Source organism: Talpa europaea (assembly GCF_964194135.1).
Source record: "Talpa europaea genome assembly, chromosome: 15".
Taxonomy (NCBI): Eukaryota; Metazoa; Chordata; class Mammalia; order Eulipotyphla; family Talpidae; genus Talpa; species Talpa europaea.
The window spans coordinates 9,552,741-9,576,047 of record NC_140083.1 but is presented as its reverse complement, the minus strand read 5'-3'; the positions used below and the strand labels follow the sequence as shown (position 1 = coordinate 9,576,047).

The window sequence follows — 23,307 nt, the reverse complement described above, 5'->3', positions numbered from 1 at the left end:
GGTGAATCCTCTCACCCCCACCCCTGCACCTCTGGCCTATACCCCAGCTCTTGTATGCATAAATAAATCTTTCAAAAAGAAAACAGAAACAACCAAATGGGGAATCAACAGACCAATTAAGGTATAAGCATATTGAAATATTTGGTGGCCTAAAAGTTTTTGGGGTGAATATTTAACAGCATGGGAAAATGATTATAATATAAAGTTTGAGGAAATTTCTTGAGGACATAAATCAAAATGCAAAATAATTTATAGACTAATTCCAACTCTGTTAAAATATATATGTTGAGAAGAAAAAGAGAAAAATGAGAAGGAAAAATAAGAAGTAGTTAATATTGATGACCTTTGTGAGATGGGATTTTGGATTATTTAAATTTTCTTCTCCATCTTTTTTTTTTTTTTTTTTTTTGCAGTCATGGGATTTTCTAAAAGTATGGGATCAATATTTTACATTTATGATTCTCAGAGTCTGGGGTCACCCACCTTCAGACACTTAACATTATTGTTAATGATTTACTTTGGTAAATGAGAGGGATGCAAGCTTTGGTTCATTCATAATACTAAGGGACACACTCGTGATCAGTGGGCTGTGTTAGGGGACAAAAGTCCAGATTTCAGTTAGGAGTCCTCTGGAAGGTGAGAGGAGCATAAAAGGGAAGAGCATAAAAGGGAAGAACACATCTGATGAGATTTGGCAAATTCTCCTAGAGGAGGGGGCATTTCAGCCCAACCTTGAAAGATGAGCTGGATTTTATATGTAGCACTTGCGATTTTTTTTTCCTGACTCTATAAGAAATGTTTATTGCAGAAAATAAGAAAACATAGACGATAATAACAGAAATTTATAGGGTCATTATGTGTGGGACACCATTAAATTCCTGTACATAGAGAAATCTCACAAAGCTCCCCAAAACCTTATAAAGGCAGATGTGATTATTTTGTTCATTTCAAGGACAGGGTAAAGGAAATTCAAAGGGATTGAATGAATGAACTTGGGGTACATGATTAGAAAATTGGCAAATTGACAGGTACCATAGAAGAAAACAAGTCACTGTTAATTAAGTCCATTACTTTAAGTCTCTTTTCCCCCCCTATACAAGAGGCTTTCGTGGGTTCTCTTGTTTTGGACACTCTACTGAGTGGTCGTAACCAAGCATCATCAGTACGCATTGAAGAAAACTTCACAGTGATGGTAATCTTGGAGCTGAATCTTAGGGGATGCATTGGCCATGTGGAGGAGAGGATGCCATTGTGTTGAGCTGAGGGAATAATGTCTACAAAGGTGTGTCAGATGAACCAGCAAGTGATTTCAGGATGGTTAGAGCATACATGTTCATGTGTGTGCATGTATCTGTGTGTACCTCTGTAAATATGTGTGAGTGTATCTGTGTATAGCTGTCTATGTGAGTGTAATTATGTCCAGGAGGCTAGAGTGATAACATAGACAATAGAAAGGCAGGGGTCAGGGCATTAAAGGCCATGTATCCCTGTATTAGTTGGCTTTCCAGAAAAACAGAAAAAATAAAGATTTATGTGAGGAACTGGGTCATGTGAATACTGAGACCAAGAAGCCCCACAATTTGGTGTCTATAAGCTGGAGAACCAGAAAAACTGGTGGAATAATCCAGTTCAAGTTTGAGGACCTGAGAACCAGAAGTGCTAATGTAAGTCCCTATCCCAGGGCTGGAGGAGAGTAGATGGAGATGTTCCAGCTCAAGCAGTGAGGCAGGAAATAGTGAAGACTTTTTCTTCCTTTATTCCTTCATGGCTGCTTCTGTTGGGCCCTCAACAGATTGGCTGATGCTCTGACTGCAATCTACTGAGTTCATGAATTTAAATGCTAATTTCATTGGAAATACCCCTGAGGTACCCCCAGACACGATGCTTAATCTGGCCAGCTGTGGGTCACTCAATTTGACACATTAAACTAATCATCACAATCTCTTATAAAAGGTTTAGAACAGTATGGAAAGAGAATCTGGAAATGAGTGACGAAATCCCTGAAGGCCACCTAGTCAGTATAAACTTTTACTTATCTGGAAGGTGATTGGGAGGGAGACTTTGAATTTTTTCAAGAGAGGAATGGAAGATTCTTGGATTGCGTGGTTTGGAGAAGAGAAAAGCAGGAAAGGGGAAACCATTTTAAAAAGTGAGAGGTGATGAGCATATGTATCGGATGGTAGCTACAGGTGGTAGGAGTTTATTGGGGTGAAGGAATGGGTGGTTTTCAATTTCCACTGTGTAGCTGGTTTATTGTAGTGAAGGAAAGAGTGATGGTGGATTTGGGCTGACAGATATGGGGAACATACACCATATATTGGGTTATTTGGCAAAGCCCATTGTTGAATTTTCAAACCATTAGTTCAAAAGCATGTCCTTTCTTTCGCCCATTTTCAACAAATAATTACTGAGCACCTACTCTGTGCCAGACCCATGCCTGGGGAACTGCTGGCCCAGTGTGCAATCTAGACATCAATTAGACATAGGAGCCTAGCATTTGCTACAGGAGCCCCCAAATCAATAGCCTCAGAAGGGCAGAGCCCCACGAAAGCATCCAAGCAGGAATTGAGAGATCTGGGTTACTTTCCTGTCGGAGGGCTTTTCTGAACTGAGAATTCAGAGGAAGCCGGAAGATACTCCCCGCCTAAGTGCCCAGGCACAGATAGTGGAAGCTGGAGCTCCCCAGAGAAGTAAGATTATGGTTCCTGCCCTGGTAGACGGGGACAAATAGAAGACAATGTCATTTGACACAAATGCAGCTAAGTCATACCTATGTCGTATCTTTCTTTAGTCAAAAAAGAAAACTCCCTGCAAGTTTACCCATTGAAAGGCAGAGTTGTCTGGAACCAGGATGACATACCTACCAGGATGACAAAGTGGGACCGGCGCCTTCCCTTTGAAAGATGGTCCCAAAGCCCTCCGGGCAACACCAAGTTGTGCCAGGTGGCACAACTAATGTGCTCAGGTTGCAGGTGGCTTATATCTTGCGATTCACCCTCCCAGGACTGCTACCCTCCTAAGCCCTCTGCTCTCCTGATTTCTTATTTCCCTCCACGATAGCAGACTGGGACTGCCAAGTGGTCCCATTAATTGGTTTGGGGTCCCAAAAGTGGAGGAGCTTGGAGCGGAAGGAAAAAACACCTTCATGTATTAAAGGCAGAGAAAGGAATGTGAAATGCAGGATCAGAAAGCGACCCCAGGCCAGACACCTCGTAAACCACTGGGGGGAGCACACCTCGCTGGGTGGTTGAGAGGGTCACCTGCCCAACCTGCCACCCCTGCCCCCCGTTGTGGCACTAAAGCCGAGGGGCCGGGATAGCAGTCAAGGGGGCAGGACCCTCGCCTCGACGCCGCCACAGCACCCCTTCCGCCCCCTGGTCCCAGGCCTCTGCTCCCCACTTCCTGCAGCCTCGGTCAAGGCCGGGGGCGTGTGTGAGGGGCGGGGCTGCATGGAGCCGAGGAATAAAAAAATGTAATTAGCATCCTCACACCCCATTGGCTGTCCGCCGGCTCTGCTTTACATACGCCCGCCCCGCCGGCCGCCCGGGGTTTGCGGGCTCGGGCAGGGTTTGCCGCGGACGCGCCGGCTGCTGCGCTTCGGTGCGGGGCGCGCGGGCGCGGAGCGGGCCTGGGCCGGGAGCCGGAGCCGGCGCGCCTGGCCGCGGAGCTGCTGCGGCGGTGGCCCCGGGGTGCTTCCCTCCCGCGAGCACGGCGGCCGGCGCCGGACGGCTTCTGCGTTCAGCCGGGCCCGGGGAGGCTCCGGCCAGACACTTTAATTCCATCCTGCCAGAAAGGGGCGAGTCCCATCTTGAGCTTTCCGCGCAGCCTGGCTCGCTCCTCCGTGCGCCTCGGCGTCTGCCCGGGCTCCGGGAGATGAGTCCTGGGTCTGCCCTGCGTGCTCCGGCGGCGTCGGTTCCGAGCGGCGACCCAAAGTAGTGACACTTGCTGGGAGCCACTGCTGGAAAAGTGAGCCGAGGCGGCGCGAGCTCGGCTCTCCTTGCGCCCGGGCGCCGGCTGCCTCTTGCTCTTCCTTCCCCTCGGCTCCCCGGCGGCCGCAGCATGAAGTGGCGCAGCGATGGCCAGGAGAGGTAAGAAGCCGGTGGTGAGGACGCTGGAGGATCTGACGCTGGACTCGGGTTATGGTGGCGCGGCGGACTCGGTGCGCTCCTCCAACTTGTCCCTGTGTTGTTCCGACTCGCACCCGTATGGCGGGAGCTGCTGGCCGCCTCTAGCTGACTCCATGCACAGCCGGCACAACAGCTTTGACACCGTCAACACTGCCCTGGTGGAGGACTCCGAGGGGCTGGACTGCGCCGGCCAGCACTGCTCGCGGCTGCTGCCGGACCTCGACGAGGTCCCCTGGACCCTCCAGGAGCTGGAGGTGCTGCTGCTGCGCTCGCGGGATCCCCGGGCAGGCCCGGCGGCCCCCGGCGGCCTGCCCAAAGACGCGCTGGCCAAGCTGTCCATGCTGGTGAGTCGGGCGCTGGTGCGCATCGCCAAAGAGGCGCAGCGCCTGAGCCTGCGCTTCGCTAAGTGCACCAAGTACGAGATCCAGAGCGCCATGGAGATCGTGCTGTCCTGGGGCCTGGCGGCTCACTGCACGGCGGCCGCGCTGGCCGCGCTGTCCCTCTACAACATGAGCAGCGCCGGCGGCGACCGCCTGGGCCGAGGCAAGTCGGCGCGCTGCGGCCTCACCTTCTCCGTGGGCCGCGTGTACCGCTGGATGGTGGACAGCCGCGTGGCGCTGCGCATCCACGAGCACGCCGCCATCTACCTGACTGCCTGCATGGAGAGCCTCTTCCGGGACATCTACTCGCGGGTGGTGGCCTCCGGGCTGCCCCGGAGCTGCAGCGGCTCCGGCCCCGGCTCCAGCTCCGGCGCAGGCCCGGGCTCCGGCCCCGGCGCGGCCCCTGCAGCGGATAAGGAGCGGGAGGTGCCCGGAGGGGGAGCGGCGAGCGGTGGCGCCTGCAGCGCAGCCAGCAGCGCCAGCGGGGGCAGCAGCTGTTGCGCCCCGCCGGCCGCCGCTACGGCCCCGGCAGCCCCGCCGGCCGCTGCTGCTGCTGCGGCTGCTGCGGCTGCGGCCGCGGCCGCCAACCACCACCTTCACCACCACCACGCGCTCCACGAGGCGCCCAAGTTCACCGTGGAGACGCTGGAGCACACGGTCAACAACGACTCCGAGATCTGGGGGCTCCTGCAGCCCTACCAGCACCTCATCTGCGGGAAGAACGCCAGCGGTAAGTGGCCGCGCGGGTGCCGCCCCCGCGCGCCCGGCGCAGCCAACTCTCGCCCCAACTTTGCTCGGCGCCCCCTCCCGCGCCTTTCCGGCCACACGCTGCTGTCCCAGCGCTCTGAGAACACCGCGCCGGGGGCGGGGGGAACCTGTCACTTCCCGCCCGCCCTGGGGAGCCGCGCGCTGCGCGCGACGCGTGCCGGTTCCCACGTCCGGGAGCGCGCGGTCGGGGCTCGCGCGCGCGGCGGGGTGGCGGCTGCCTACCGCAGGCGGTGGGAAGAAAAACACCACCCTTTTGGGGGGGGGGGGCAGGCTTGCAGTCTTTCACGCCCAGTACATATTTTTGTCGGAGCCTGTTTGTTTTGACCTTGAAGATGCCAAATTCCCGGGCGCACAAGTTTGGCACGCTGCAACTCGGGAGGAGGCGCATGCCTCTTCCCACCAGCCCTTTCCAGCACTTCCCTGCGCCCTCGGGGGGCACTGTGGGTGCGCCCGTGAAGGAGAGGCCGGAAGGGTTGCGCGGTTGCGAGTTGGCTTGGCCTAGAGCAAGTGGGGAGAGGTGTGTGTGGCGAGAGGGTGGAACGAGGAGGCTGTTACAGGTCCCAAGTTTTTCCGGGGCAGTTTTGGGGGGCCGGAGCGCACTGCTGGTGGCTGCGGAGCAGGGGACAGCCCTCGCCCGCGATTCTGGCCTCCCTGCGCTCGCTGCTCGGGGTTCCCGGCGGCTGGGAGTTGTAGCTGACACCACTTGGTCTGAGTAGCGCCACGAGGGACTCTGGCTGGATGGGGCGGGGGGGGGGGGGCTGGCGAGGGTTGTCAATTTAGGAGGTAGCTGTCAGCAGCTTGTCTTTCCCTCGCGCGCACCCCTGTTTGGAGGCCGGAGCTCTAGGGGGTGTGAACGTGCAGTTCTGGAGCCGAGGGGGGGCGGGGTGCGGGGTGCGGGGCCTCTTGTTTTCGAGAGCTGGAGCTGGCGGTCCTGCCAGTCTGCGAAAGCCGACGCTAGACACTTCAAAGCTTCAATTTTCCACAGGAAATGGTAGAAGGGTAACTGGAGACTCTAAAAACGAAATAAAACTTTGTTCATACTCGGCGGTTTGGCCAGAGATTGCGTGGTTGGAGCTGAAATGCAGCCTCACTGGGCACATTTCATTCATGTCGCTGCCTGCCGGTTTCCCGGGGGCTGAACGCGAGATGCGGTGGGCGCGGCCCGGCCACTGGGGGTGCCAAGTGTGTGTCTGACTGTGTGCGTGTTTGTGAGCGCCTGCGTGTGCGCATCTGCGCGTCTCTGAGTGTGCAGGTGAGTGTGAGCCGGAGCGGGCAGGAGCAAGCAGGCGCGCGGGCCGCTGGCTCCAGCAGAAGCCCTTTGGGAACCGACCCTCTAGCCCTGGGTGCCTTCACCTGGCTTAGATCATAGTGGGGGAGGGGAAGGAAGGAGCCCAGCTTGTGTGTGTGTGTGTGCGCGCGCGCGCGCGCGCGTGCATGTGCGGTGGGGGCCCCATCGCGACTTCCGCGGGAGCTCTGCAGGAGCCCTTCCCCCTCTGCTGCGGGTCGGGGGCGCAACCCCTAAAGAGAGGGTATCTGAGCGGCTCTGCACTCCCTGCCCTGCGTTCCAATGGGAAATCCTGTCGACTTGGAAACATCTGGGAGGAGGCAGTGATCTCAGAGGGGGAGGGTTCACCTGCACCCCAGGAGCACTGGACTGGATTGTTCTTTGTTTGGAGCCCACCCCACCAAAAAAACCGCACAGGGCCTGCTCTTTCCACCGTGTGCACCCGCTGCACCTGTTCTCACTTTCCCTAATTACAATCATCCTTTACTCATACCGGCCCTCAAACCCTTGCTCTGCTTGATGCGGCCTTCTCCCCACCCCCTTAGTGGGATCTGTCTCCTCTGAGAGGAGGGGGCTGCAGTGTGGGGATCTGGGCAGCCTGCTCACCTCGCTCTTTGCCCTCTCTTGAAGTTAGGACTTTGGGTGCGCACTCCCTTTTCTGAGCCTCAGTCTCCTCTGCTGTAAAATGGCCTAGATAGCTAACACATGCCCCAGGTCTCCTTGTGGCTGTTTGTGTTAGTAGCTGCTTACAGTTTTTCAAATTCGTTTTACTTTTATGGTCCCTAATGTCTTTTATTTTATTTTTTTTAAAGATTTGTTTGTGCATACAAGAACTGGGGTACAGGCCAGAGGTGCAGGTGAGAGGATTCCCTGGAGAATCAGAGTGGGGAGCAGAACAGGCAGACTGGCTGAAATCCACTGCTGAGGGGAGCAGCGGGTGAGACAGGAGAGGTCTGCTGCACCATGTGGGTAGCTCCCTGGCAGACTGGGGATCGAACTCGTGCTGCAGTGGCTGCAGATAGCTTCACAGTGCTGTGCTTAACCCCTTGCGCCGCCAGGGAGGCCCCCCTTAATGTCTTTTAAAGGCAGTTTTTTGTTTATCCTCTTTAGAGTAAGTATAATTTAAGGAAGAAGCCCGCTGAGTTGGTTTTGGGCAGGGTGAGTGTGTAGTGGTTGGGGCTCGCTGCCATCACAGCCTTTCCCACACCACAGAGCTTAACTTCGGAGCTTCAGGGCCCTTTAGCCATTTCTTGGTATGAGATATACTATAATTTCTATGTTATCTCTTCATTTCTTCTCCTTAAATTTGTTTAAAATGGCAGGTCACTATACAGAAGACCTAAAGAATGAATGATTCATTTCTTAGAGATCTGAAACATACATTAAACATCAAACCTATTTCTTAAAAACTATTTGCCATGGCAGTCTTTCTGATCTGCCAGCCTTATTAAAGAGCTCATGCCTTACATAATTGATTTTTCCCTCTTTAAGCCAATCACATCAGTTATTCATTCATTTGTGAATGCATTTGTTCATCAATATGTATTGAACAGCTACTAAATCTAGGAACTGAGCAAGTGCTGAGTTACAAAGGCAGTAACAGCCAGCATTAGTATCCAACTGATGCTAGATGCTGCTAATAGTAGTAGAATCCGTTACTATTCTGTATGTTGACTCAGGTGATCTTCAACATTCCCTTGAAAAGGTACGACTGTTACCCCATTGTGCAGAGGAGGAAACTGAGGCATAGGGCACTTTAGTGTCTTGCTCTTTAGTGACACTTCCCTGCACTCAGGCCATGCTACCTGCCCTTCATGCCCTACACAATTGCACAGAGACCCTTCATAGCTGACATTCCTCCTGGCCCAATTTATATACCTTTTCTTCCTGCCTAGTTGAATAGGGTGATACCAGATTTCATGTTTATTTATCTTCTGCCAAGACTTAGAGAGGGCCTGCCACACAGCTGGAGTGCCTGAGATACCTGTTGAATTGAGCGAGCTATTATACCATGGTATACAATGATATCTTTAAAGAAGCTGATGTCTTTTCTTGAATCGTCTCAAATGTCAAGTCATTCTACCTTGGTTGCCCCTTCTTACTGCCATCTCTGCACTTGCTCACGCTTTTCATTTGCTGCTTTTAAACTGAGGAATCATGACACAAACTACATGGACTCCACACAGAAAGCAAAAGGTCACTGGCTGTAAGTGAGGGGGCTTAGGGTTCAGGAAAATCACATGTATGGGCTTAGGGCATGGACTTTGTGGTAACCATTTTGTCCTTTAGGGCTGTTTTCTTATGCTTATTTTCAGCTCATTTGAGATAATAGTATAGAATTTTAACTCAGTTCCTCTTCCCCATCAAATAATTCATTGTACCTCCATCAGGGATTGACCCCAGGGGTGTAACTCCACTGCCAAAGTAGTAAAAATATTGTCTTGGTCAAAAGAAGGTAGCTCATTTCATTTGTTGTATTATTTTTTTAAAGGCATCTATAGTGAAGGGGCACTAGAGAACTTTCTGGGGTAATGGAAATGTTCCTTTATTGATAGGGTGTAGCTTTAGAGGTCCGTTCATATTGCATCATATGTTTAAGATCTGTGTGTTTCCTGGATTGTAAAATATACTTTCATAAAAAAAGATATACCCTCCCCCCAAAAGCCATAAACATCTTTGAGTGAAATCTTGTTTTAAATATAGAAAGAGGGCCTCCCTGGTGGCACAGGCGGTTGAGCACCTCACTGTGAAGCTGTCCACAGGCTCTGCAGTGCGGGTTCCATCCCGGCCAGCAAGAATCCCACATGGCATGGGAGACCTCTCCTGTCTGTCTCGCCCACTGCTCCCCTCAGCAGTGTATTTTGTCAGTCTGCCTGTTTTGTTCCCCGCTCTGTCTCTGGTGAATCCTCTCACCCTCCCATGCATCTGGCCTGTACCCCGGTTCTTGTATAAAAATAAATAAATCTTAAAAAAAAAAAGGTGACATCTGAAGCCATCTGTGTAAGTTACTCAGTCTTACTGGATGTCTCCCAGGTATAAAGGAGGTATAGATATTAAAAAATAAATATAGAAAGAATTTTAAGGAAAACTGAAAGAGGCAAGATCTAATTTGGAATCATGGTTCTGCTTCTGTGTAGCAAGTGAATTAATTTTGCTGAATTTGGTTTTCTTAACCTGTACAGTGAGGATTATCCTCCACCTAACCCCCCCTCAAAAAACATAAAAAACTCAAACCTACCACATAGGGTGATTTAAGAATTAAATCAGATCAAGTATGTGAAAATACCTGCCACATAGTAGGCACTAGATAATAATGGCTTCTTATAAAAAAGATTATTCCTACTGGTGATGATAATAATACTTTGGGGATTTTAAATAGTCTTTTTCATTTTGGGGATCCCCAGTCACTTTATAAACATTAATTAACATGAGCCCTTGCCTCACCAACACTGGCTTGGTGGGTAGTGTTGGTTTTTAGGTCTGTTGCCCCATACATTCTGCTTCTGCACAAAGTGCTTACTCAGCAGTCAAACCCCAAGTTGGTTGGCTATTCCATGGTGCAGTGTGGCTGGGCAAAGATGTCATAAAGGAAGCCTAGCTGCTTATGAAGAACAGCAAAAGTTATCTCAAGAGCCAGCCACAACAGTGTTGTGTGCTCACAGAGCACGGTTTTAATTAACTGGCTCAGTGTAAATTAAAACTTGGAATTTGGGTCAGTGGCAGGTTATTTGGTTTTCTGTGCAGATGTGTCAGTTTAGTGTTGGGGCAGGTGCAGGTAGGGGGTTTCCTGGAACATAAATTTAAAATAGCAGTACAGTAAATCAATGGGGGGCCAGCCTGAAGACCTGGGGGGACTGGTGAAGGGTAGGAGGCTGAGGGTCTTTGAATAGGAGGTAGGCCTCTAGTTCTGGGCCTGCTGTTATCTGTGACCTTGAACTAGACACCCAAATCTATAAAATGGGCCTGACTATCATCTACTGAGAGGCAAATATAAAATACTGGTTGATTTTGTTTTTTGTTTTTTGGGGTTTTTTTTTACAGCCTGAAAGGAGCAGGCCTCTTTTATTTATTTATTTATTTATTTATTTATTTATTTATTTATTTATTTACTTCAAAAGTATCTTTTATTGACACCAAGATCCATTGTATTTGATTTTGGCTCTTTTTAATCTCTTCCAATGTTGGGCAGCCCCTCTGTCCTTTCTCCCCAGGAAACTGTCAGTTTTAAAGTACCTGAGCAAGTTGTCATGTATGATGCCCCATTTTATGGATTTTTCTGATTGTTTCCTCCTAAGTAGACTCAGTTGAGAGCTTTGTTAAAACCCCAGAGGTGACACTGGTTGATTTTGGACTTAGACATACACGTAACTTGCAGTTTCCCCCTCTGTAAATAGATATTGTAATAAGAGTAGCGTCACTGGCATAGTGTTTATTACGTGTCAGAACTGTTTTCATCATGACAGTTATGTTAGCTACTATCAAAGACAGCCCCCAAATCTCAGGAGCTTAACATAAGGTCTGATTGGGAGAGGAATGGTGTGAGTATCCAGACTGATGGTACTTTTGTTTTCTTTATTGTCAACACATGACCTTCAGAGTCTTCCTTGGACATTCATCCAGCCAAGAGGAAGAAAAAAAGGTGTGGAGAGTCTTGAGAAAGCTATTATGGGCTAAGCCTGGAAGGGACCAATGTCACTTGTGCCCACATATCATTGACCAGAGTTGTCCTTGTTCTATACAATCACTGCTTCCAACCTGAAGCTCAGAATTTTGTTGTGAAACTCTGTCCTATCAGTTGGAGCAAGCATGGCCCGTATGGCTTATGAATACATGAGCGAAAAGAGGCATGGTATCTGCCACTCTATGCCCATGTCCCCTGTTGGAGGGTAACTCATTTGGAAAAGGCAATAGTGGAAGAGACATAAAGTCATTGACTTTTAGCAGCTATGACATACACCCAAGCAGCCACGATGTGGTCATGCCCTAGAAATGAATAAGGTTCTAAACACTGATTCTGTTCTCTGGGAGGAATGTCCTGGTTCATTGTTCTCCATACTCCTAGCTCTGCTGCTGGAAGGATTTTCTTTCTTCCTTATTCTTCTTTGTCTCAGCTGAAGTGGATCTTGAGAAGTATGACTTTCTGGAGCTTCTATAGGAACTTTTAGGGGCCCAAGGATTCTTTTAATGTTGTGAGGACTTTGAAAATCCAGGCTTGCAGATTTGCCAATGCAATTTCCTCCACAGCTCAGTAGGATTTTCTTCTATGATATCTGGTATGCCAGTATCCAGTATCCACACCCAAAGTTATTTACTATACCTAATTCTTAGGCTTGGGTGATTCCTTCACTTTCTTAATGCTGTACCTCTATTTCTCTCTCAATTTAATGGCAGCCCCCTTGAGGCCATCAGACTTAGGTACAAAGATTGTACCTGTCACCTGATATTTCACTTAAAAGTCTTCTCAATTTTTATTCTGTTGTTTGGGGTCTAGCAATAGTTGTCTTTCCCCTTCTCTCCACTATTACTTTCCAAGTTTGCTTGCAAACTAGCTACTTCATGCCTGGACTCCTCTCTTTTCCTAATACCTTGCTAAACTCAGCCAGGAATAATAACCAAACTCTATTACCATTCTTTTTTCAAACATCTTTCTTCTAAAGTTGATAGACTAACTAGGCATCCATTCTGCCTTCCAACTGATGACAGCTGACAGTTCAACCATTTTATTGCTGCATAACATAGTCTCCAATTTCCCAGTCTCTATTATCATAACCCACCATCTGACCTCTAAGCCAATGTCACAGATTTAAGCATACCCCACTTCTGGTATCAATTTCTTTATTACTTATCTGATGCTGTGGCAGCAGATAAACCCTAACACCTTGGTGGCTAAACACAGAAATTGGTTTCTTATTCAGGTTGAGGGCAATTCACAGCACTGGAGGGAGGCTCTCTGTTCCATAGAAGCTGATGGAGGTGCTGCCCTCTGAAACTTGTAGACTCCCAGGAACTTCTCTGATTGGAGATGACAAGAATGTGGAGAGTTGGGAGGTGTGTGTCTCTTTCTATAGGACAGTCCTGCATGTGGGCATATTAGTTCCTTTTATATTACAATGACCAGAACTCATTCATGTGGCCTCAACTGGATACAAGCGAACTGGGAATTATGGTCTCTGGAAAAGACAGCTACTTCCAGCCACAGTTTTACACTATTAGAGGGTCATAAATTGTGACAGAGACACCTCTGCCACCATATTTTAACTATTTTCTCCTTCTTCATCACCTCCTCCTTCCTTCCTTTTATTATTATTTCCATTTTACATATTACAAAGTTTAGGAACAGAAAGTTTAAAGAATTTGCCTAAGGTGACATAGGTAGCTTGAGGTTGGGTCAGATTTAAACCCAGGCAATCTGGCTCTGGACTGCCTCATGGGATGTTTGTGAAGATGGAGACAATATAAAAACCATAAATATGTAATGAATGCAAAGTGTTTTTCTCCTTAGTCTCCTGTCAAATACGTATTAACAACTGTTATCCTTTATCTTTATTATTACAGTTATCATCATTCTATACTGGAAGTGGAGCACTCTAGGGATTAACAGGGAATCAGTGGGAAGCGCTCAGGATGGGCAAACCATGAATCCCAAAGAGTGGGCACTCCAGGTAGCTGGTATTATGTGCCTGTCTTCTTCCACCAGCACCCCCGGTACCCACAAGGGGTACCCACAAAGGGTACTGGCAGTTGCTGTGTCAGTTGACCTGTTTGCTCTTTCTCTCACACACACACACACACACACACACACACACACACACACTTCATTGAATCTTCACACCATTCTTGTGAAGTGTGTGTTTCTTATCCCCACTTTACTGGGGAGGAAACTGAGTCTCAGTTCAGTGACTGGCTCCCGATGCCCCCTACTAAGGGGTAATGTTGGGATTGGTGCCCCAGAGCCTGTGTCCTGAATGGCTACAGCACAGCATTGAAATCTGGTTTAAATGAGCCTCTAAGTCGATCCCAGAAGAATTCCATTGTAGCCGAGGGGTGTGTGGGGTGGCATTTGGGGCTTACCTTGGCACTGGTGGTCATCATAGTCGATGATCATCTTTGTATATAATATGTGGTCACAGAGTTTTTAGCTCCCACCCGCTTCCCCTTCCTGGTTGCCCTGGGTGTCAAGATCACCTTATAGCCTTCTCAGCTGAGACCTTGAGCAGTGGGTGGCTTCGTATTCTCCAGGGGATGGTTCGGTCCACACCCTGTGTAACTGGGTAGGAAACACAGCCTTCTCACTAGAATTGAATGCAGGCATCTGTGGTGTTGTAGAGAATTTGTCCTGATCCTTCCTGAGAATTGTAAAACTTGGATTTTTTTCAGACTATGGATTTATATGGACCAAGGTTCAAATTCTCACTCCACCACCTCTAAGCCAGGTGTCCATGGGCAGGCCAGTGACTATTTCTAAACCTCAGTTTCCTCCTCTGTTAAATGAGGACAATGCTAATTCTCCCTCTTGGGGCTCCTGGGAGATTAAAGTGAGTTAATTCATGTAAAAGTCCTTGGAATAATATTGGATGCATCATAAATTCTCAATGTCTGTTAGCAATCATCATCATTATCATCATCATCATCATCATTATCATCATCATCAAGTGCTTAAGAAGTGCCAGCCTCCTTGCTTAAAGATCTGCTCCCTGAACCCTGCTTCATTCCCTTACTAGCTATGTGATAAGAGGCAAGTTACCTAGCCTCTCTGTGTCTCAGGTTTCTTTAATGAAAATAATAGTAAAAGCTAAATCTTAAGGTTTACTAAATCTTTAGCTTTAGTAAAAGCTAAATCTAATTTTAGGAGGTGCCCAACATGTAGAAGTTGTTTAATAAAGATTGGCATTGTTGGGTATTATTATATTCAGTATGTCTTCTTCTATAGCTCTGTGTTAGAGGTTACACTACATGGTCCCTAGCCCCATGGAGCTTGCAGGCCTGTGGTAGACTTGGTTTATTTGTCAAACAATCACAATAATGTAATTTCACATCTATGAGCATTGCTACAAAGGAGAGATGCCTCTTTGATGAGGCTCTTGATGTAGTTGGGAGTAAGAGGAGGCTGTGCTAAGTGAGCAAATGAGCCTGGCGTGAGGCTGAAGCATGGCCCACTTGGTAGAAAAGATAAGAAAGCACTCCATGGATGTAGACACAATGTACAAAGGGCCTATGGCAGAAGGGAGCATGATGAGAGTGGCTGGTGTGGCTGGAATAGAAGAATGAAATGATGGAAGCAGATAGAGGTTGGACCAAGCACCAGATTAAGGAGCCTGACTTTCCTTGAGGACAATGGACCCTTTGAAAGATTTTAAAGAAGGGGATTCTATGACCAGATTTGTGTTCTAAAAAGGTAGACAGTATAGACAGCAGATAGTAGGAAAGGGTGGGGGTGTGAAGGCCAGTTAGAGAATATCACTGTCATCTTACCAAGAAGAATCTATGACTGTGACATTTAGTTACTTGTCCTCAGTCCCTAAGAAAATAAATGGCAGAGAGAGGATTTGAACGCAAGTCTGTGGGAGGTTAATGCCACCACCCTTCCACCATGCTGTGTCTTTCCCGGAGGGAACACTTGGTTCAACTCTCACGTTTTACGGATGGGGAAAGTGAGGCCCAGAAGGAGGCACTGCCTTCCCCAGCTCACAGGGCACATGGCAGAGTGGGCACCAGTCTCTCCAGGTTCTAGATTCTCAGCCGCTCTCCCATCCACCGTGACGCATGGTATCCTCCAAACCAGACCACTCCTGGGAGGCAGCCTGGGGTGAGGGGCTGCCCTGTTTACTGCTGTTTTGGACATCAATTTAGGACCCACCGGAACATCTCTGGCTTTGCTAGACATCTCACAGAAAAAGAAACGTTAATACGAGGCACGGAGGTCCCCAATCCACTGGGGCTGAGCCGAGGAAAGTGATTACTTCAGTCAGGCATGCTCAGCGCAGAATCAAGTGCAGGGCTCCCCTGTATTACCATCTGAAAGCAAATCAGAGAGGCAGCTTGAAACCCTACAAAACAGACCTGCCTTGGAGGTGGCCCTTGCTGGGATTAAAGGGGCCTGTTGGGTGGTGTGTGTCACTGTTTCTTCCTAATTCTAGCTCACGGGAGGGGGGGGGCGGTTTGGCGAGGGGGCTGGAGATGTGCATAAGAAAGGGCAGATACAAATCACCACTCCTCCTCTTTCTGGATGCCTCAGAAAATTTACTATACTGGGACAGGCACTGCTTTCCTTCCTTACCCCTGTGGACTTTTCTTTGCTGACTTTGAGCATTGAGGCCTGGGCTCATGCTTGCTGGCAAAACTGGAAGTGTTTCCTACCCTCAGTGAGCTCACAGGCCTGAGACAGGTGAAGTTTATTCACAAAGTCACCCACTTGAACAACCTCATCCTTCGTGGTAGCAATTTCAGGAGAAGAGGTTCCTGGGCTGTAGACAAAGCCTCTTCACACTGGGGGGTGAGGTCCAGGGAGGTCCAGCTGCCCCATCTGTAAAGGTCCACTTTTCCCATCTGTAAAATGTGAGTTGTCCACCCAGAGATGGCTGTGGCCAGCAAAGGGATACCAGACATTGAGGGGTGGTAGTGTGGGTTAAGATTCACAATTCTTCTTCCCACACAATTTACCCTTTGATTTTATCTAGGTATAGAGAGATATAGAGGTAGAGATAGAGATATATAGATAGATAGATAAAACACATGTCTGCAGCCCAACAGCCCGGTTCCCACCCCAGCACCATCCCTTACTGGCAGTCCCACTTTGGACAAGTTCCCTTTTGGCCTCAGTTTCCTCCCCTATAAGAGTGCCCACCTCCTAGGAAAGATGTGGGGATAAAACAAAAGGCAGGCACCTTTCCAAGCACTTAGTTTGGGGCTGTGAGTGTCTTGTGCATGTCGGCTGTTACTCCTGGGTTTCTCCCTCCCTAGTCTTCTGCATTCTTTGGGACAACACTCACCAGGTGATACTGAATAGTCCGCTCACCTGTTTACCTCGTTCTTATTCATCTTCTCATCTTTACTACTATGCCTGGCACATGACTAGCACCTATTCAATGAATGAATGATTTAGATTGGTTCATTGTTCAATGAATGAATGAAGCCATAGAACAGAACCTCCATGCGAGCAGGATGTCTGTCATGTTCACCACTGTCACCCCAACACTTAGAACAGTGCCTGTACAGAATGATCGATACCACTTCACTAACAGGCAACTCAAGAACCAGGCACTAGCCGTTAACAATGGGCTGGGAGTCTTCCTCTGTATTTCCAAGTTTTCAGCTCTGAAACGCTCTCCTTTTCAAAGCTTGCATCCCTTTGAAGAACAGAAAAGAAATGGTGGCGCATTATTCCTTTATTCCCAGTTTCTTCCTGTGAGAAGGCACCTCGCTCTAATTCAAAGTTGAAAGCTGTGTCTGCATAGACTCTTGGATCTTAGGCTGCAAGAAGCCTTGGTAATTTTTCCAGTGCAGCCCCGCTGCCTTTAGTCTGGGCATCGGTAGGTTTTGCAAGCCAGACACTTGAGAAGTAGGGGGACACAGAGACTTGCATGGCGTCGCCCCACTGCTAGCAGCTAAGTGAGCTAGCAGGTAAGTGACCTCACTTCATGGCTAGTCCTGGACCTCAGCTCCCTAAACCCCAGGCTGGCATCTCTCTGCCATGCAGGCTGCTCCAGGAAGGAGGATGGACAGCAGGTCTTCTTGACCGAGGTCTGCCATGTGTTGAGCTCTCTCCCAAAGACTCTCATTGAATCCTCCACGCCCATCCATAGCCCAGGAATCTGACTCAGAGAAGTAAAGGAGTTCACTCAAGGCCACACAGCAGGGGGTAGTGGGGAGTTGGAGCTGGGACTCCCCCCCCACCCCCCAGCCACCATGGCCCTTCATCTGTAGACTCTCCTGTTCACCACGTTGGCCATCTGTTGCATGTGACAACTCCTTAAATGAACATTCCTTAAATGTTCTGATGACACCAAGATTGTGTCTAGATCCTGCTGAGGCAGGCTGTGGTCAATTCATAGGGGTAAAAAACAAAAACAAAAACAAACCCAGCCATTCTGTGCACTGTCAATGGCTTTCATCAGATTGATGAAGTGGACTTGTAAAGGTGCTCGGCTTGTCTAAGCTCCCCCTCCTGCCACTTGTTATTTGTGTTCTATTGCTTTATCCATCTCTTTCTCTTATCTCTCTTAGCTTTTCATTTGGGAAGCAGCTCAGCGCCTGCCCCTAAGTGCCAGGCGCCTGCGTAACAGGAACAACAGACATCACTGCCAAGTCCTGTTTTGTGATTGGAAAGATCACAACCATTTGCCCCCTAGAACAGTGGCACACTAATTGATACAAATACTTTATCTGAGCTGGCCTAACCTACTCTTCCTATTGACTAGCTCAGGTCTGCCTCTTCTTCCCCCCTGGCCGGGGAGCAAATTGAATAAACTGCCAATTGAGTAAAACTGAAGCAAGGGCCCACTGCAGACAGGAGCTGCTTACTGCTCTTCCAGCTGCACTGATGGTCATTTTGAACCCCCCATGCCTTGTTATTATAAATTCTTAGGCTTGCACTGTTTACAAAATCCCATCCAGTATTTCTCTTCCTATTCATAGCAGCCCTGTGTGGTAATATGGGTAGGCATCACTATCCTAATTTTGCATGAGAAGTAGCTAAGGCTGGGAGAAGTGACATCCTCTGGCCAAGGTCCCCTCTTCAATAGCAGCACCCAGCATTTGACTCCTGGTCCACTCCAGCACCTCCTGAGCTTCCCAAAAGGCACTCTGCTTTGATGGTGCCCAAGGGTTCTGAGAACCTGGAATATCCCAAAGGTGGGGCGGGAGGGAGAGGACACAGGTTTCCCTACTGGAGACTAATCAGGATGAGATTATGACCCCAGCCCTTTAGACTCCTCAACCTCTGGACATGGGGAGTTGTTCTCCTACAGACTCTCAGGTCCTAGTGGAACCTTGAGCCTGACCTTGGCCCCCATACCTTCCATCTTCAGCCATGGGAGGGAAGGGGCTATTCATGTCACCCACCCTCACTGGGAGCACAGAACATTTTGATTGGAGCTTCAGATACTGCTACGGGAAGGTCAGAAAGTCCATGTGCTTCTTAGAGAGAGGGGACAGTGGAGCAGGTAACTTCTGCTGGGCTCTGCAGAATACTGGTGGCCCCTGAGCCAACTTCCCATTGGTCCAGAAAGAAAAGGCCTCCAGCACAGGCTACCCAAGCCTCACCCCCAAACCCTACCCCCTGCAGAACTTTCTGGAGGTATCAGTGACCCAGTGTAAGCAAGCTCTTTCTGCAGGAGAACAGAGCAAAATAAGGCATATAGCCCAGTGTCCCATAACTCAGATGTAATTTTCATTCTGCTTCCACATAAGAGGTTGCCTTGTGTTGCACCGGGGGCTCAAGAAGATGGGCGAGCCCATCAGAGACCTGTTTATAGGGAGGTCTCCTACCTTTGTTGTTTTTACTCTGCCAAAGATTTCTGTCGCAAGGCCTGCCAGAACCAGAAATCCTTATGTATTCCATTCCCTGGGTCTCTGTTATGGATGTTAATCACTCTTCATGTTTTCCTTAAAATAAAATGAGTTTTCTATGAAAGGAGAAGTAGGAGGTTATTGATTGTTCATCATATATCAAGGAAGGCTTCGGTTTGTTTTCATTTAGATGAAGTGAGGGCAAGTGTTTGTTACTGCAGCAGTAGTGGGGAACAGGCAGCTGGTCTGTGTGCATGCACATTGCCCATGTGTGTGCACATGTGAGTGTACCCACATGTATGTGCTTGTGGCCGCATGTGTGTGCATACACACATGCACATTGTGTGTTTGCATGTAGGTGCAAACACACATGTGAATGTGCACACACACATGCACCCATGTGTACATGTGCATGTGGTTGTGTGTGTGTGCATGATTGTGTGTGTGTGTGTATGTGTGTGCATGCATATATGCATGTATGCCTGCTCACATGCATGTGCATTTACCTCAGCTTAACAAAATTGTCAGAATTCAGACATTTACCAAAGCTGCTGAGTCTAGATTGAGTTCTGGTAGCTGAAGTTTTGTAGATTGTCATAGGTAGCTGTGACATTTCCTAAACTCTAACATTACTCCCCATCTTGGGAGGTGCCATCCCACCTAATACTCAACAACTACCATTAAATTTATATTATGGCTAGAAAAAAATTTGCTTTTATGTTATTTTGCTGCCTCTATATCTTCTCTATTGTGCAGTGGATTCTGATTTCTCTGTCATCATCACGTATCCTCAGAAATTCATACAAAATGAGGAAAACCTATGTAGCCACTCTCCCCTCAAATGTAATGAAATTGTGAGGAATGTTGAAGTTAATTCATGATGCTGACTTCATGTTCCGGGTTTTAGAGCCACTTAATTACATAGTTATTAATTATGGCCTTACAGTATTCTTTTCATGTTTTAGAGCTGATAATTTTCACTTGTAAGGCTTCGGATATTTTTATAGGCTCAAAACCCAAGAAGAGGCCCTAGAACTGAGTTGCCTGATGGAAACAAAAATGGTTCTGTGCTTGGAATATCCAGAAATGACGCTGAGATTGGCCTCAGGAAGGTCACTCTGAATTTTTACTGCCCAGCGAAGGCACCCCACCCATGCCCACACCCACCGTGCGTGCACGGTCGTTGCAGTAATAAGACTGTGCAAAGCCAGGGTTGAGCCCTTTCCTGCCCCTCCCCAATCTGTCCAGGAATCTGGGTAGCAAGTTCGCTTCTTTGGGCATTCAGGCTCAAAGATGTGAAACAAAGCCATGGTCGGTGCCTGCAGGGTCTCCTTGTTCAAACAGCTCCCTGTCCCTTTTCCTGCAGCTCCCTCGTGTTGATTCAGCCCTGGTGTCACCGAGTGACTAACCTTCCCAGGATGGAGAGAAGGAAACAAAAACCCCAGGCAAAAAAGCCTCTCCTGGGAGCTTCAGCAGAGCCTTGGAGCCCTTTTCAGCTTAGTTGCTTTCCAATCTGCACTCTCCCAAGTGTGTTTTCAAAGATTTGTCAGATGTTTTAAAAAAATTCAGGAATTTGGTGATGAGAGGCAGGAGGGCAATGCTGGGGCCGGTCATCATCCAGGCAGGTGCTGGAGAGACAACACAGCTTAGGATGGAGGGGTGCCCGTAAAGAGCTCACACCATTACTCAGACACAGGCTGATGTGAGCTGGGTGGAGGCTGGAGACAGCTGACCGTGGACAGGTCTGGGGCACAGACTTGAACCTGCCACAGGTAGGTCACTGGAACTGTGAGAGCAGGGGTGCCAAGGATGGCCTTGACCACACTCCTGAACTCGGTCCCCTGTAATAACTGGGCCACGCCAAGCCACAGGCATGACCTAGGGTTGAGTCACAGTGGTATTGAGCTGCTTTGTCCCCGTTCGTGCATAATTCCATTTAGTAGGTGCTTGTGAAATCTCTGCCTTGTGCCTGGAGCTGGGGACCTGGCTGTGAATAGGAACAGCGAGGCCCCAACTTTGTGTGGCTACCCAGGAGATGTAAACCTCCACCGAAAATTACAAGCAAGAGTGTGCAGGGTATTGTGGACCTCAGTCTCTTCCTCTGTAAGATGAGTTTGTTGTCAATGGTTTTTAGACTTCACAGTGACCTTTTGGTTCTGAATGAGTCTTTCTAGGAACCTTGATAAATGAAACATGAAAAAGCAAAGTGGTTTTGGTCCACTCAGCACCCTCTTTATGAGTAGTGGAACCTATGGCCATAGGGAACGCAGTCTGAATACCAGGGGGTGAGCTTATCCCTGAGGAGGCTTCCAGGAACCCATGCTTTTCTAGAATTACGTGACTTCTTGATGACAAGTTGGGTGCCTTCCATTCCAAGCCACATTTCTTTGGATCTGGGCTGGTGTCATTCTTTACTATGGATGCCATTTACACACTTTCTTTTACTTTAGGGACTGGGTTTGGTCATGGCATAAAAGGAACATGAAGGCTGAAGCTCCATTCAAGGAGGCTGCCTGCAGAAGAAGAGAGGAGGGAAGATGTGTAGTTGGCTTGTGCTGTCCTTCTGGCTGTCCAGAGTGGCCCTCAGCTGGAAGGACCGTGGTGGTTGTTGCTATCCTAGTTATTTGCCCATCAGCTTTGCAATCCAGAGACACTGCACCCCATCCCATTCAGCATGTCCCAGCCACCTATAGACAGACATAGTCAACTTCTTACTGGATCCTCCTCTTAGTCTTGTTTTTCCACCTTCTCTTGGTCCCAGTTCATCCCTCCTGACAGCCCAGATCAGCTTCACTTTGCTATTATTACTTGACTTCAGATCCTCATCCTGGTAAACCCCGCCCCCCCCCCCCCCCCGCCAATCATGCCGCAGTGGAAACTCTGTAGCCCCCCAGGTTACTCCCAGGCTCCCTTTAATACTTTGATTCCTAATTCCAAGCTTCTACTCACCTAGCTGGATGACCTTCTTTCAGTTGCATTATTCCAAGTCAAGTCCTACACCCCTCCAGGACTGCCCTGCAACAAGATGTTCCCCTCTTTGAAACCCCACATCACTGACTGGCTGTCTGTAGTCAACTTGAGAGTGGATAATATAGGTCCTTAGGTTGCCGGAAGCCTTTTTCTGGGACAGTGCCCTGCCTCTCCCACTACACCATAAGCTCTTTGAAGGCAGAATCTGGATCTTTCAGTTCCTTTGTCCCTCTTCCTGTACTCAGGAAGCTGTCACTTGACCAGTTCTCCCTGAATTGGACCACAAACCCATGGATTCAATTAGAATGTTCTGATGGCTAAAGGTGGTCAGAGGTGAAGGAGTCATCCTTGACCAATAAGAACACTTGATTTTAATTGGCCAATCAGATGCCCCATAGTATTTGGCAAGTAGTGTCAGAGTTCAAACTAACGGTGGCTCAAACAAGGCAAGGCAAGGAGTTGGTTATCTTACTCCAAGGCAGGTGGGCAGTCCAAGGTTGGGAAGGTGGTTCTACAACATCTACAGTTCATTGATCTTTCTGCTCTGCCATCTTAGCACATGGTTTACATTCTCAAGGTGCCCTCATGGTCCTAGGATGGCTGCTAGAGCTCCAGCCATTGCTTCTGCATTTTAAGCAGAATGAAAAATGACAAAGAAGGAAGGAACGGATGCCAGCTGGTAGAGTCAGCCCTTTTTTTTCTTTTTTTAAAATTTTATATATATTTTTACATCATTTTTCATTTTTGTACAATGTATGCATTTTCATCTTAGGTATAGCCCCCAAGCAATTCCCACCACCCTTGTTTTGATCCTACTCCCTTCTCCCCGCCACATAGTGTGTCTCTGGTTTATAGTTGCTTGTTGATTTTGATTTTTACTTTATTATAATTAGTCTTTTTCCTGGTCCCTTATTTAGGTTTTCTAACTTCCTGTTTTGAGTGAGACCAACCGGTATTTTTCTTTTTCTTTCTGGCTTATTTCACTGAGCATGATCCCTTCCAGCTCCATCCATCAGCCCTTTTTCTAAGGAGTGTCACTGATGTCCTTCCCAGTAATCTTGCTTGAATCTCTTTGACCAACACTTAGCGCCCAGCCATCATTTCTTTTCTGGAGGTTAAGAAATTTAGTTCTTTAGCTGGACATATTGTTTCCACCACCACTGCCCATTTGGAGTTCTTTCAATAAGGCAGGAAGGGATAGGGACTGGGTTAGCAGCCAGCCTGGTCATGGGCTAATGGCACTGATTGTGTTTCAGGCTGAGTATGTACC

General features: G+C 48.5%; 1 protein-coding gene across 2 annotated transcripts in view; it reads left to right on the top strand.

The window, feature by feature from the left end:
• Window positions 1–4,075: 4,075 nt before the first annotated feature.
• The window catches only part of ABTB3 (ankyrin repeat and BTB domain containing 3), a gene marked incomplete at both ends in the record, with an annotated part of 237,663 nt that continues 218,431 nt past the window's right edge, over window positions 4,076–23,307 (top strand). For both annotated transcript variants that reach the window (XM_084256323.1, XM_084256322.1), the window contains one exon: window positions 4,076–5,237. In XM_084256323.1, the coding sequence (XP_084112449.1) occupies window positions 4,076–5,237 (1,162 nt within the window). The remainder of the gene's footprint in view (window positions 5,238–23,307) is intronic.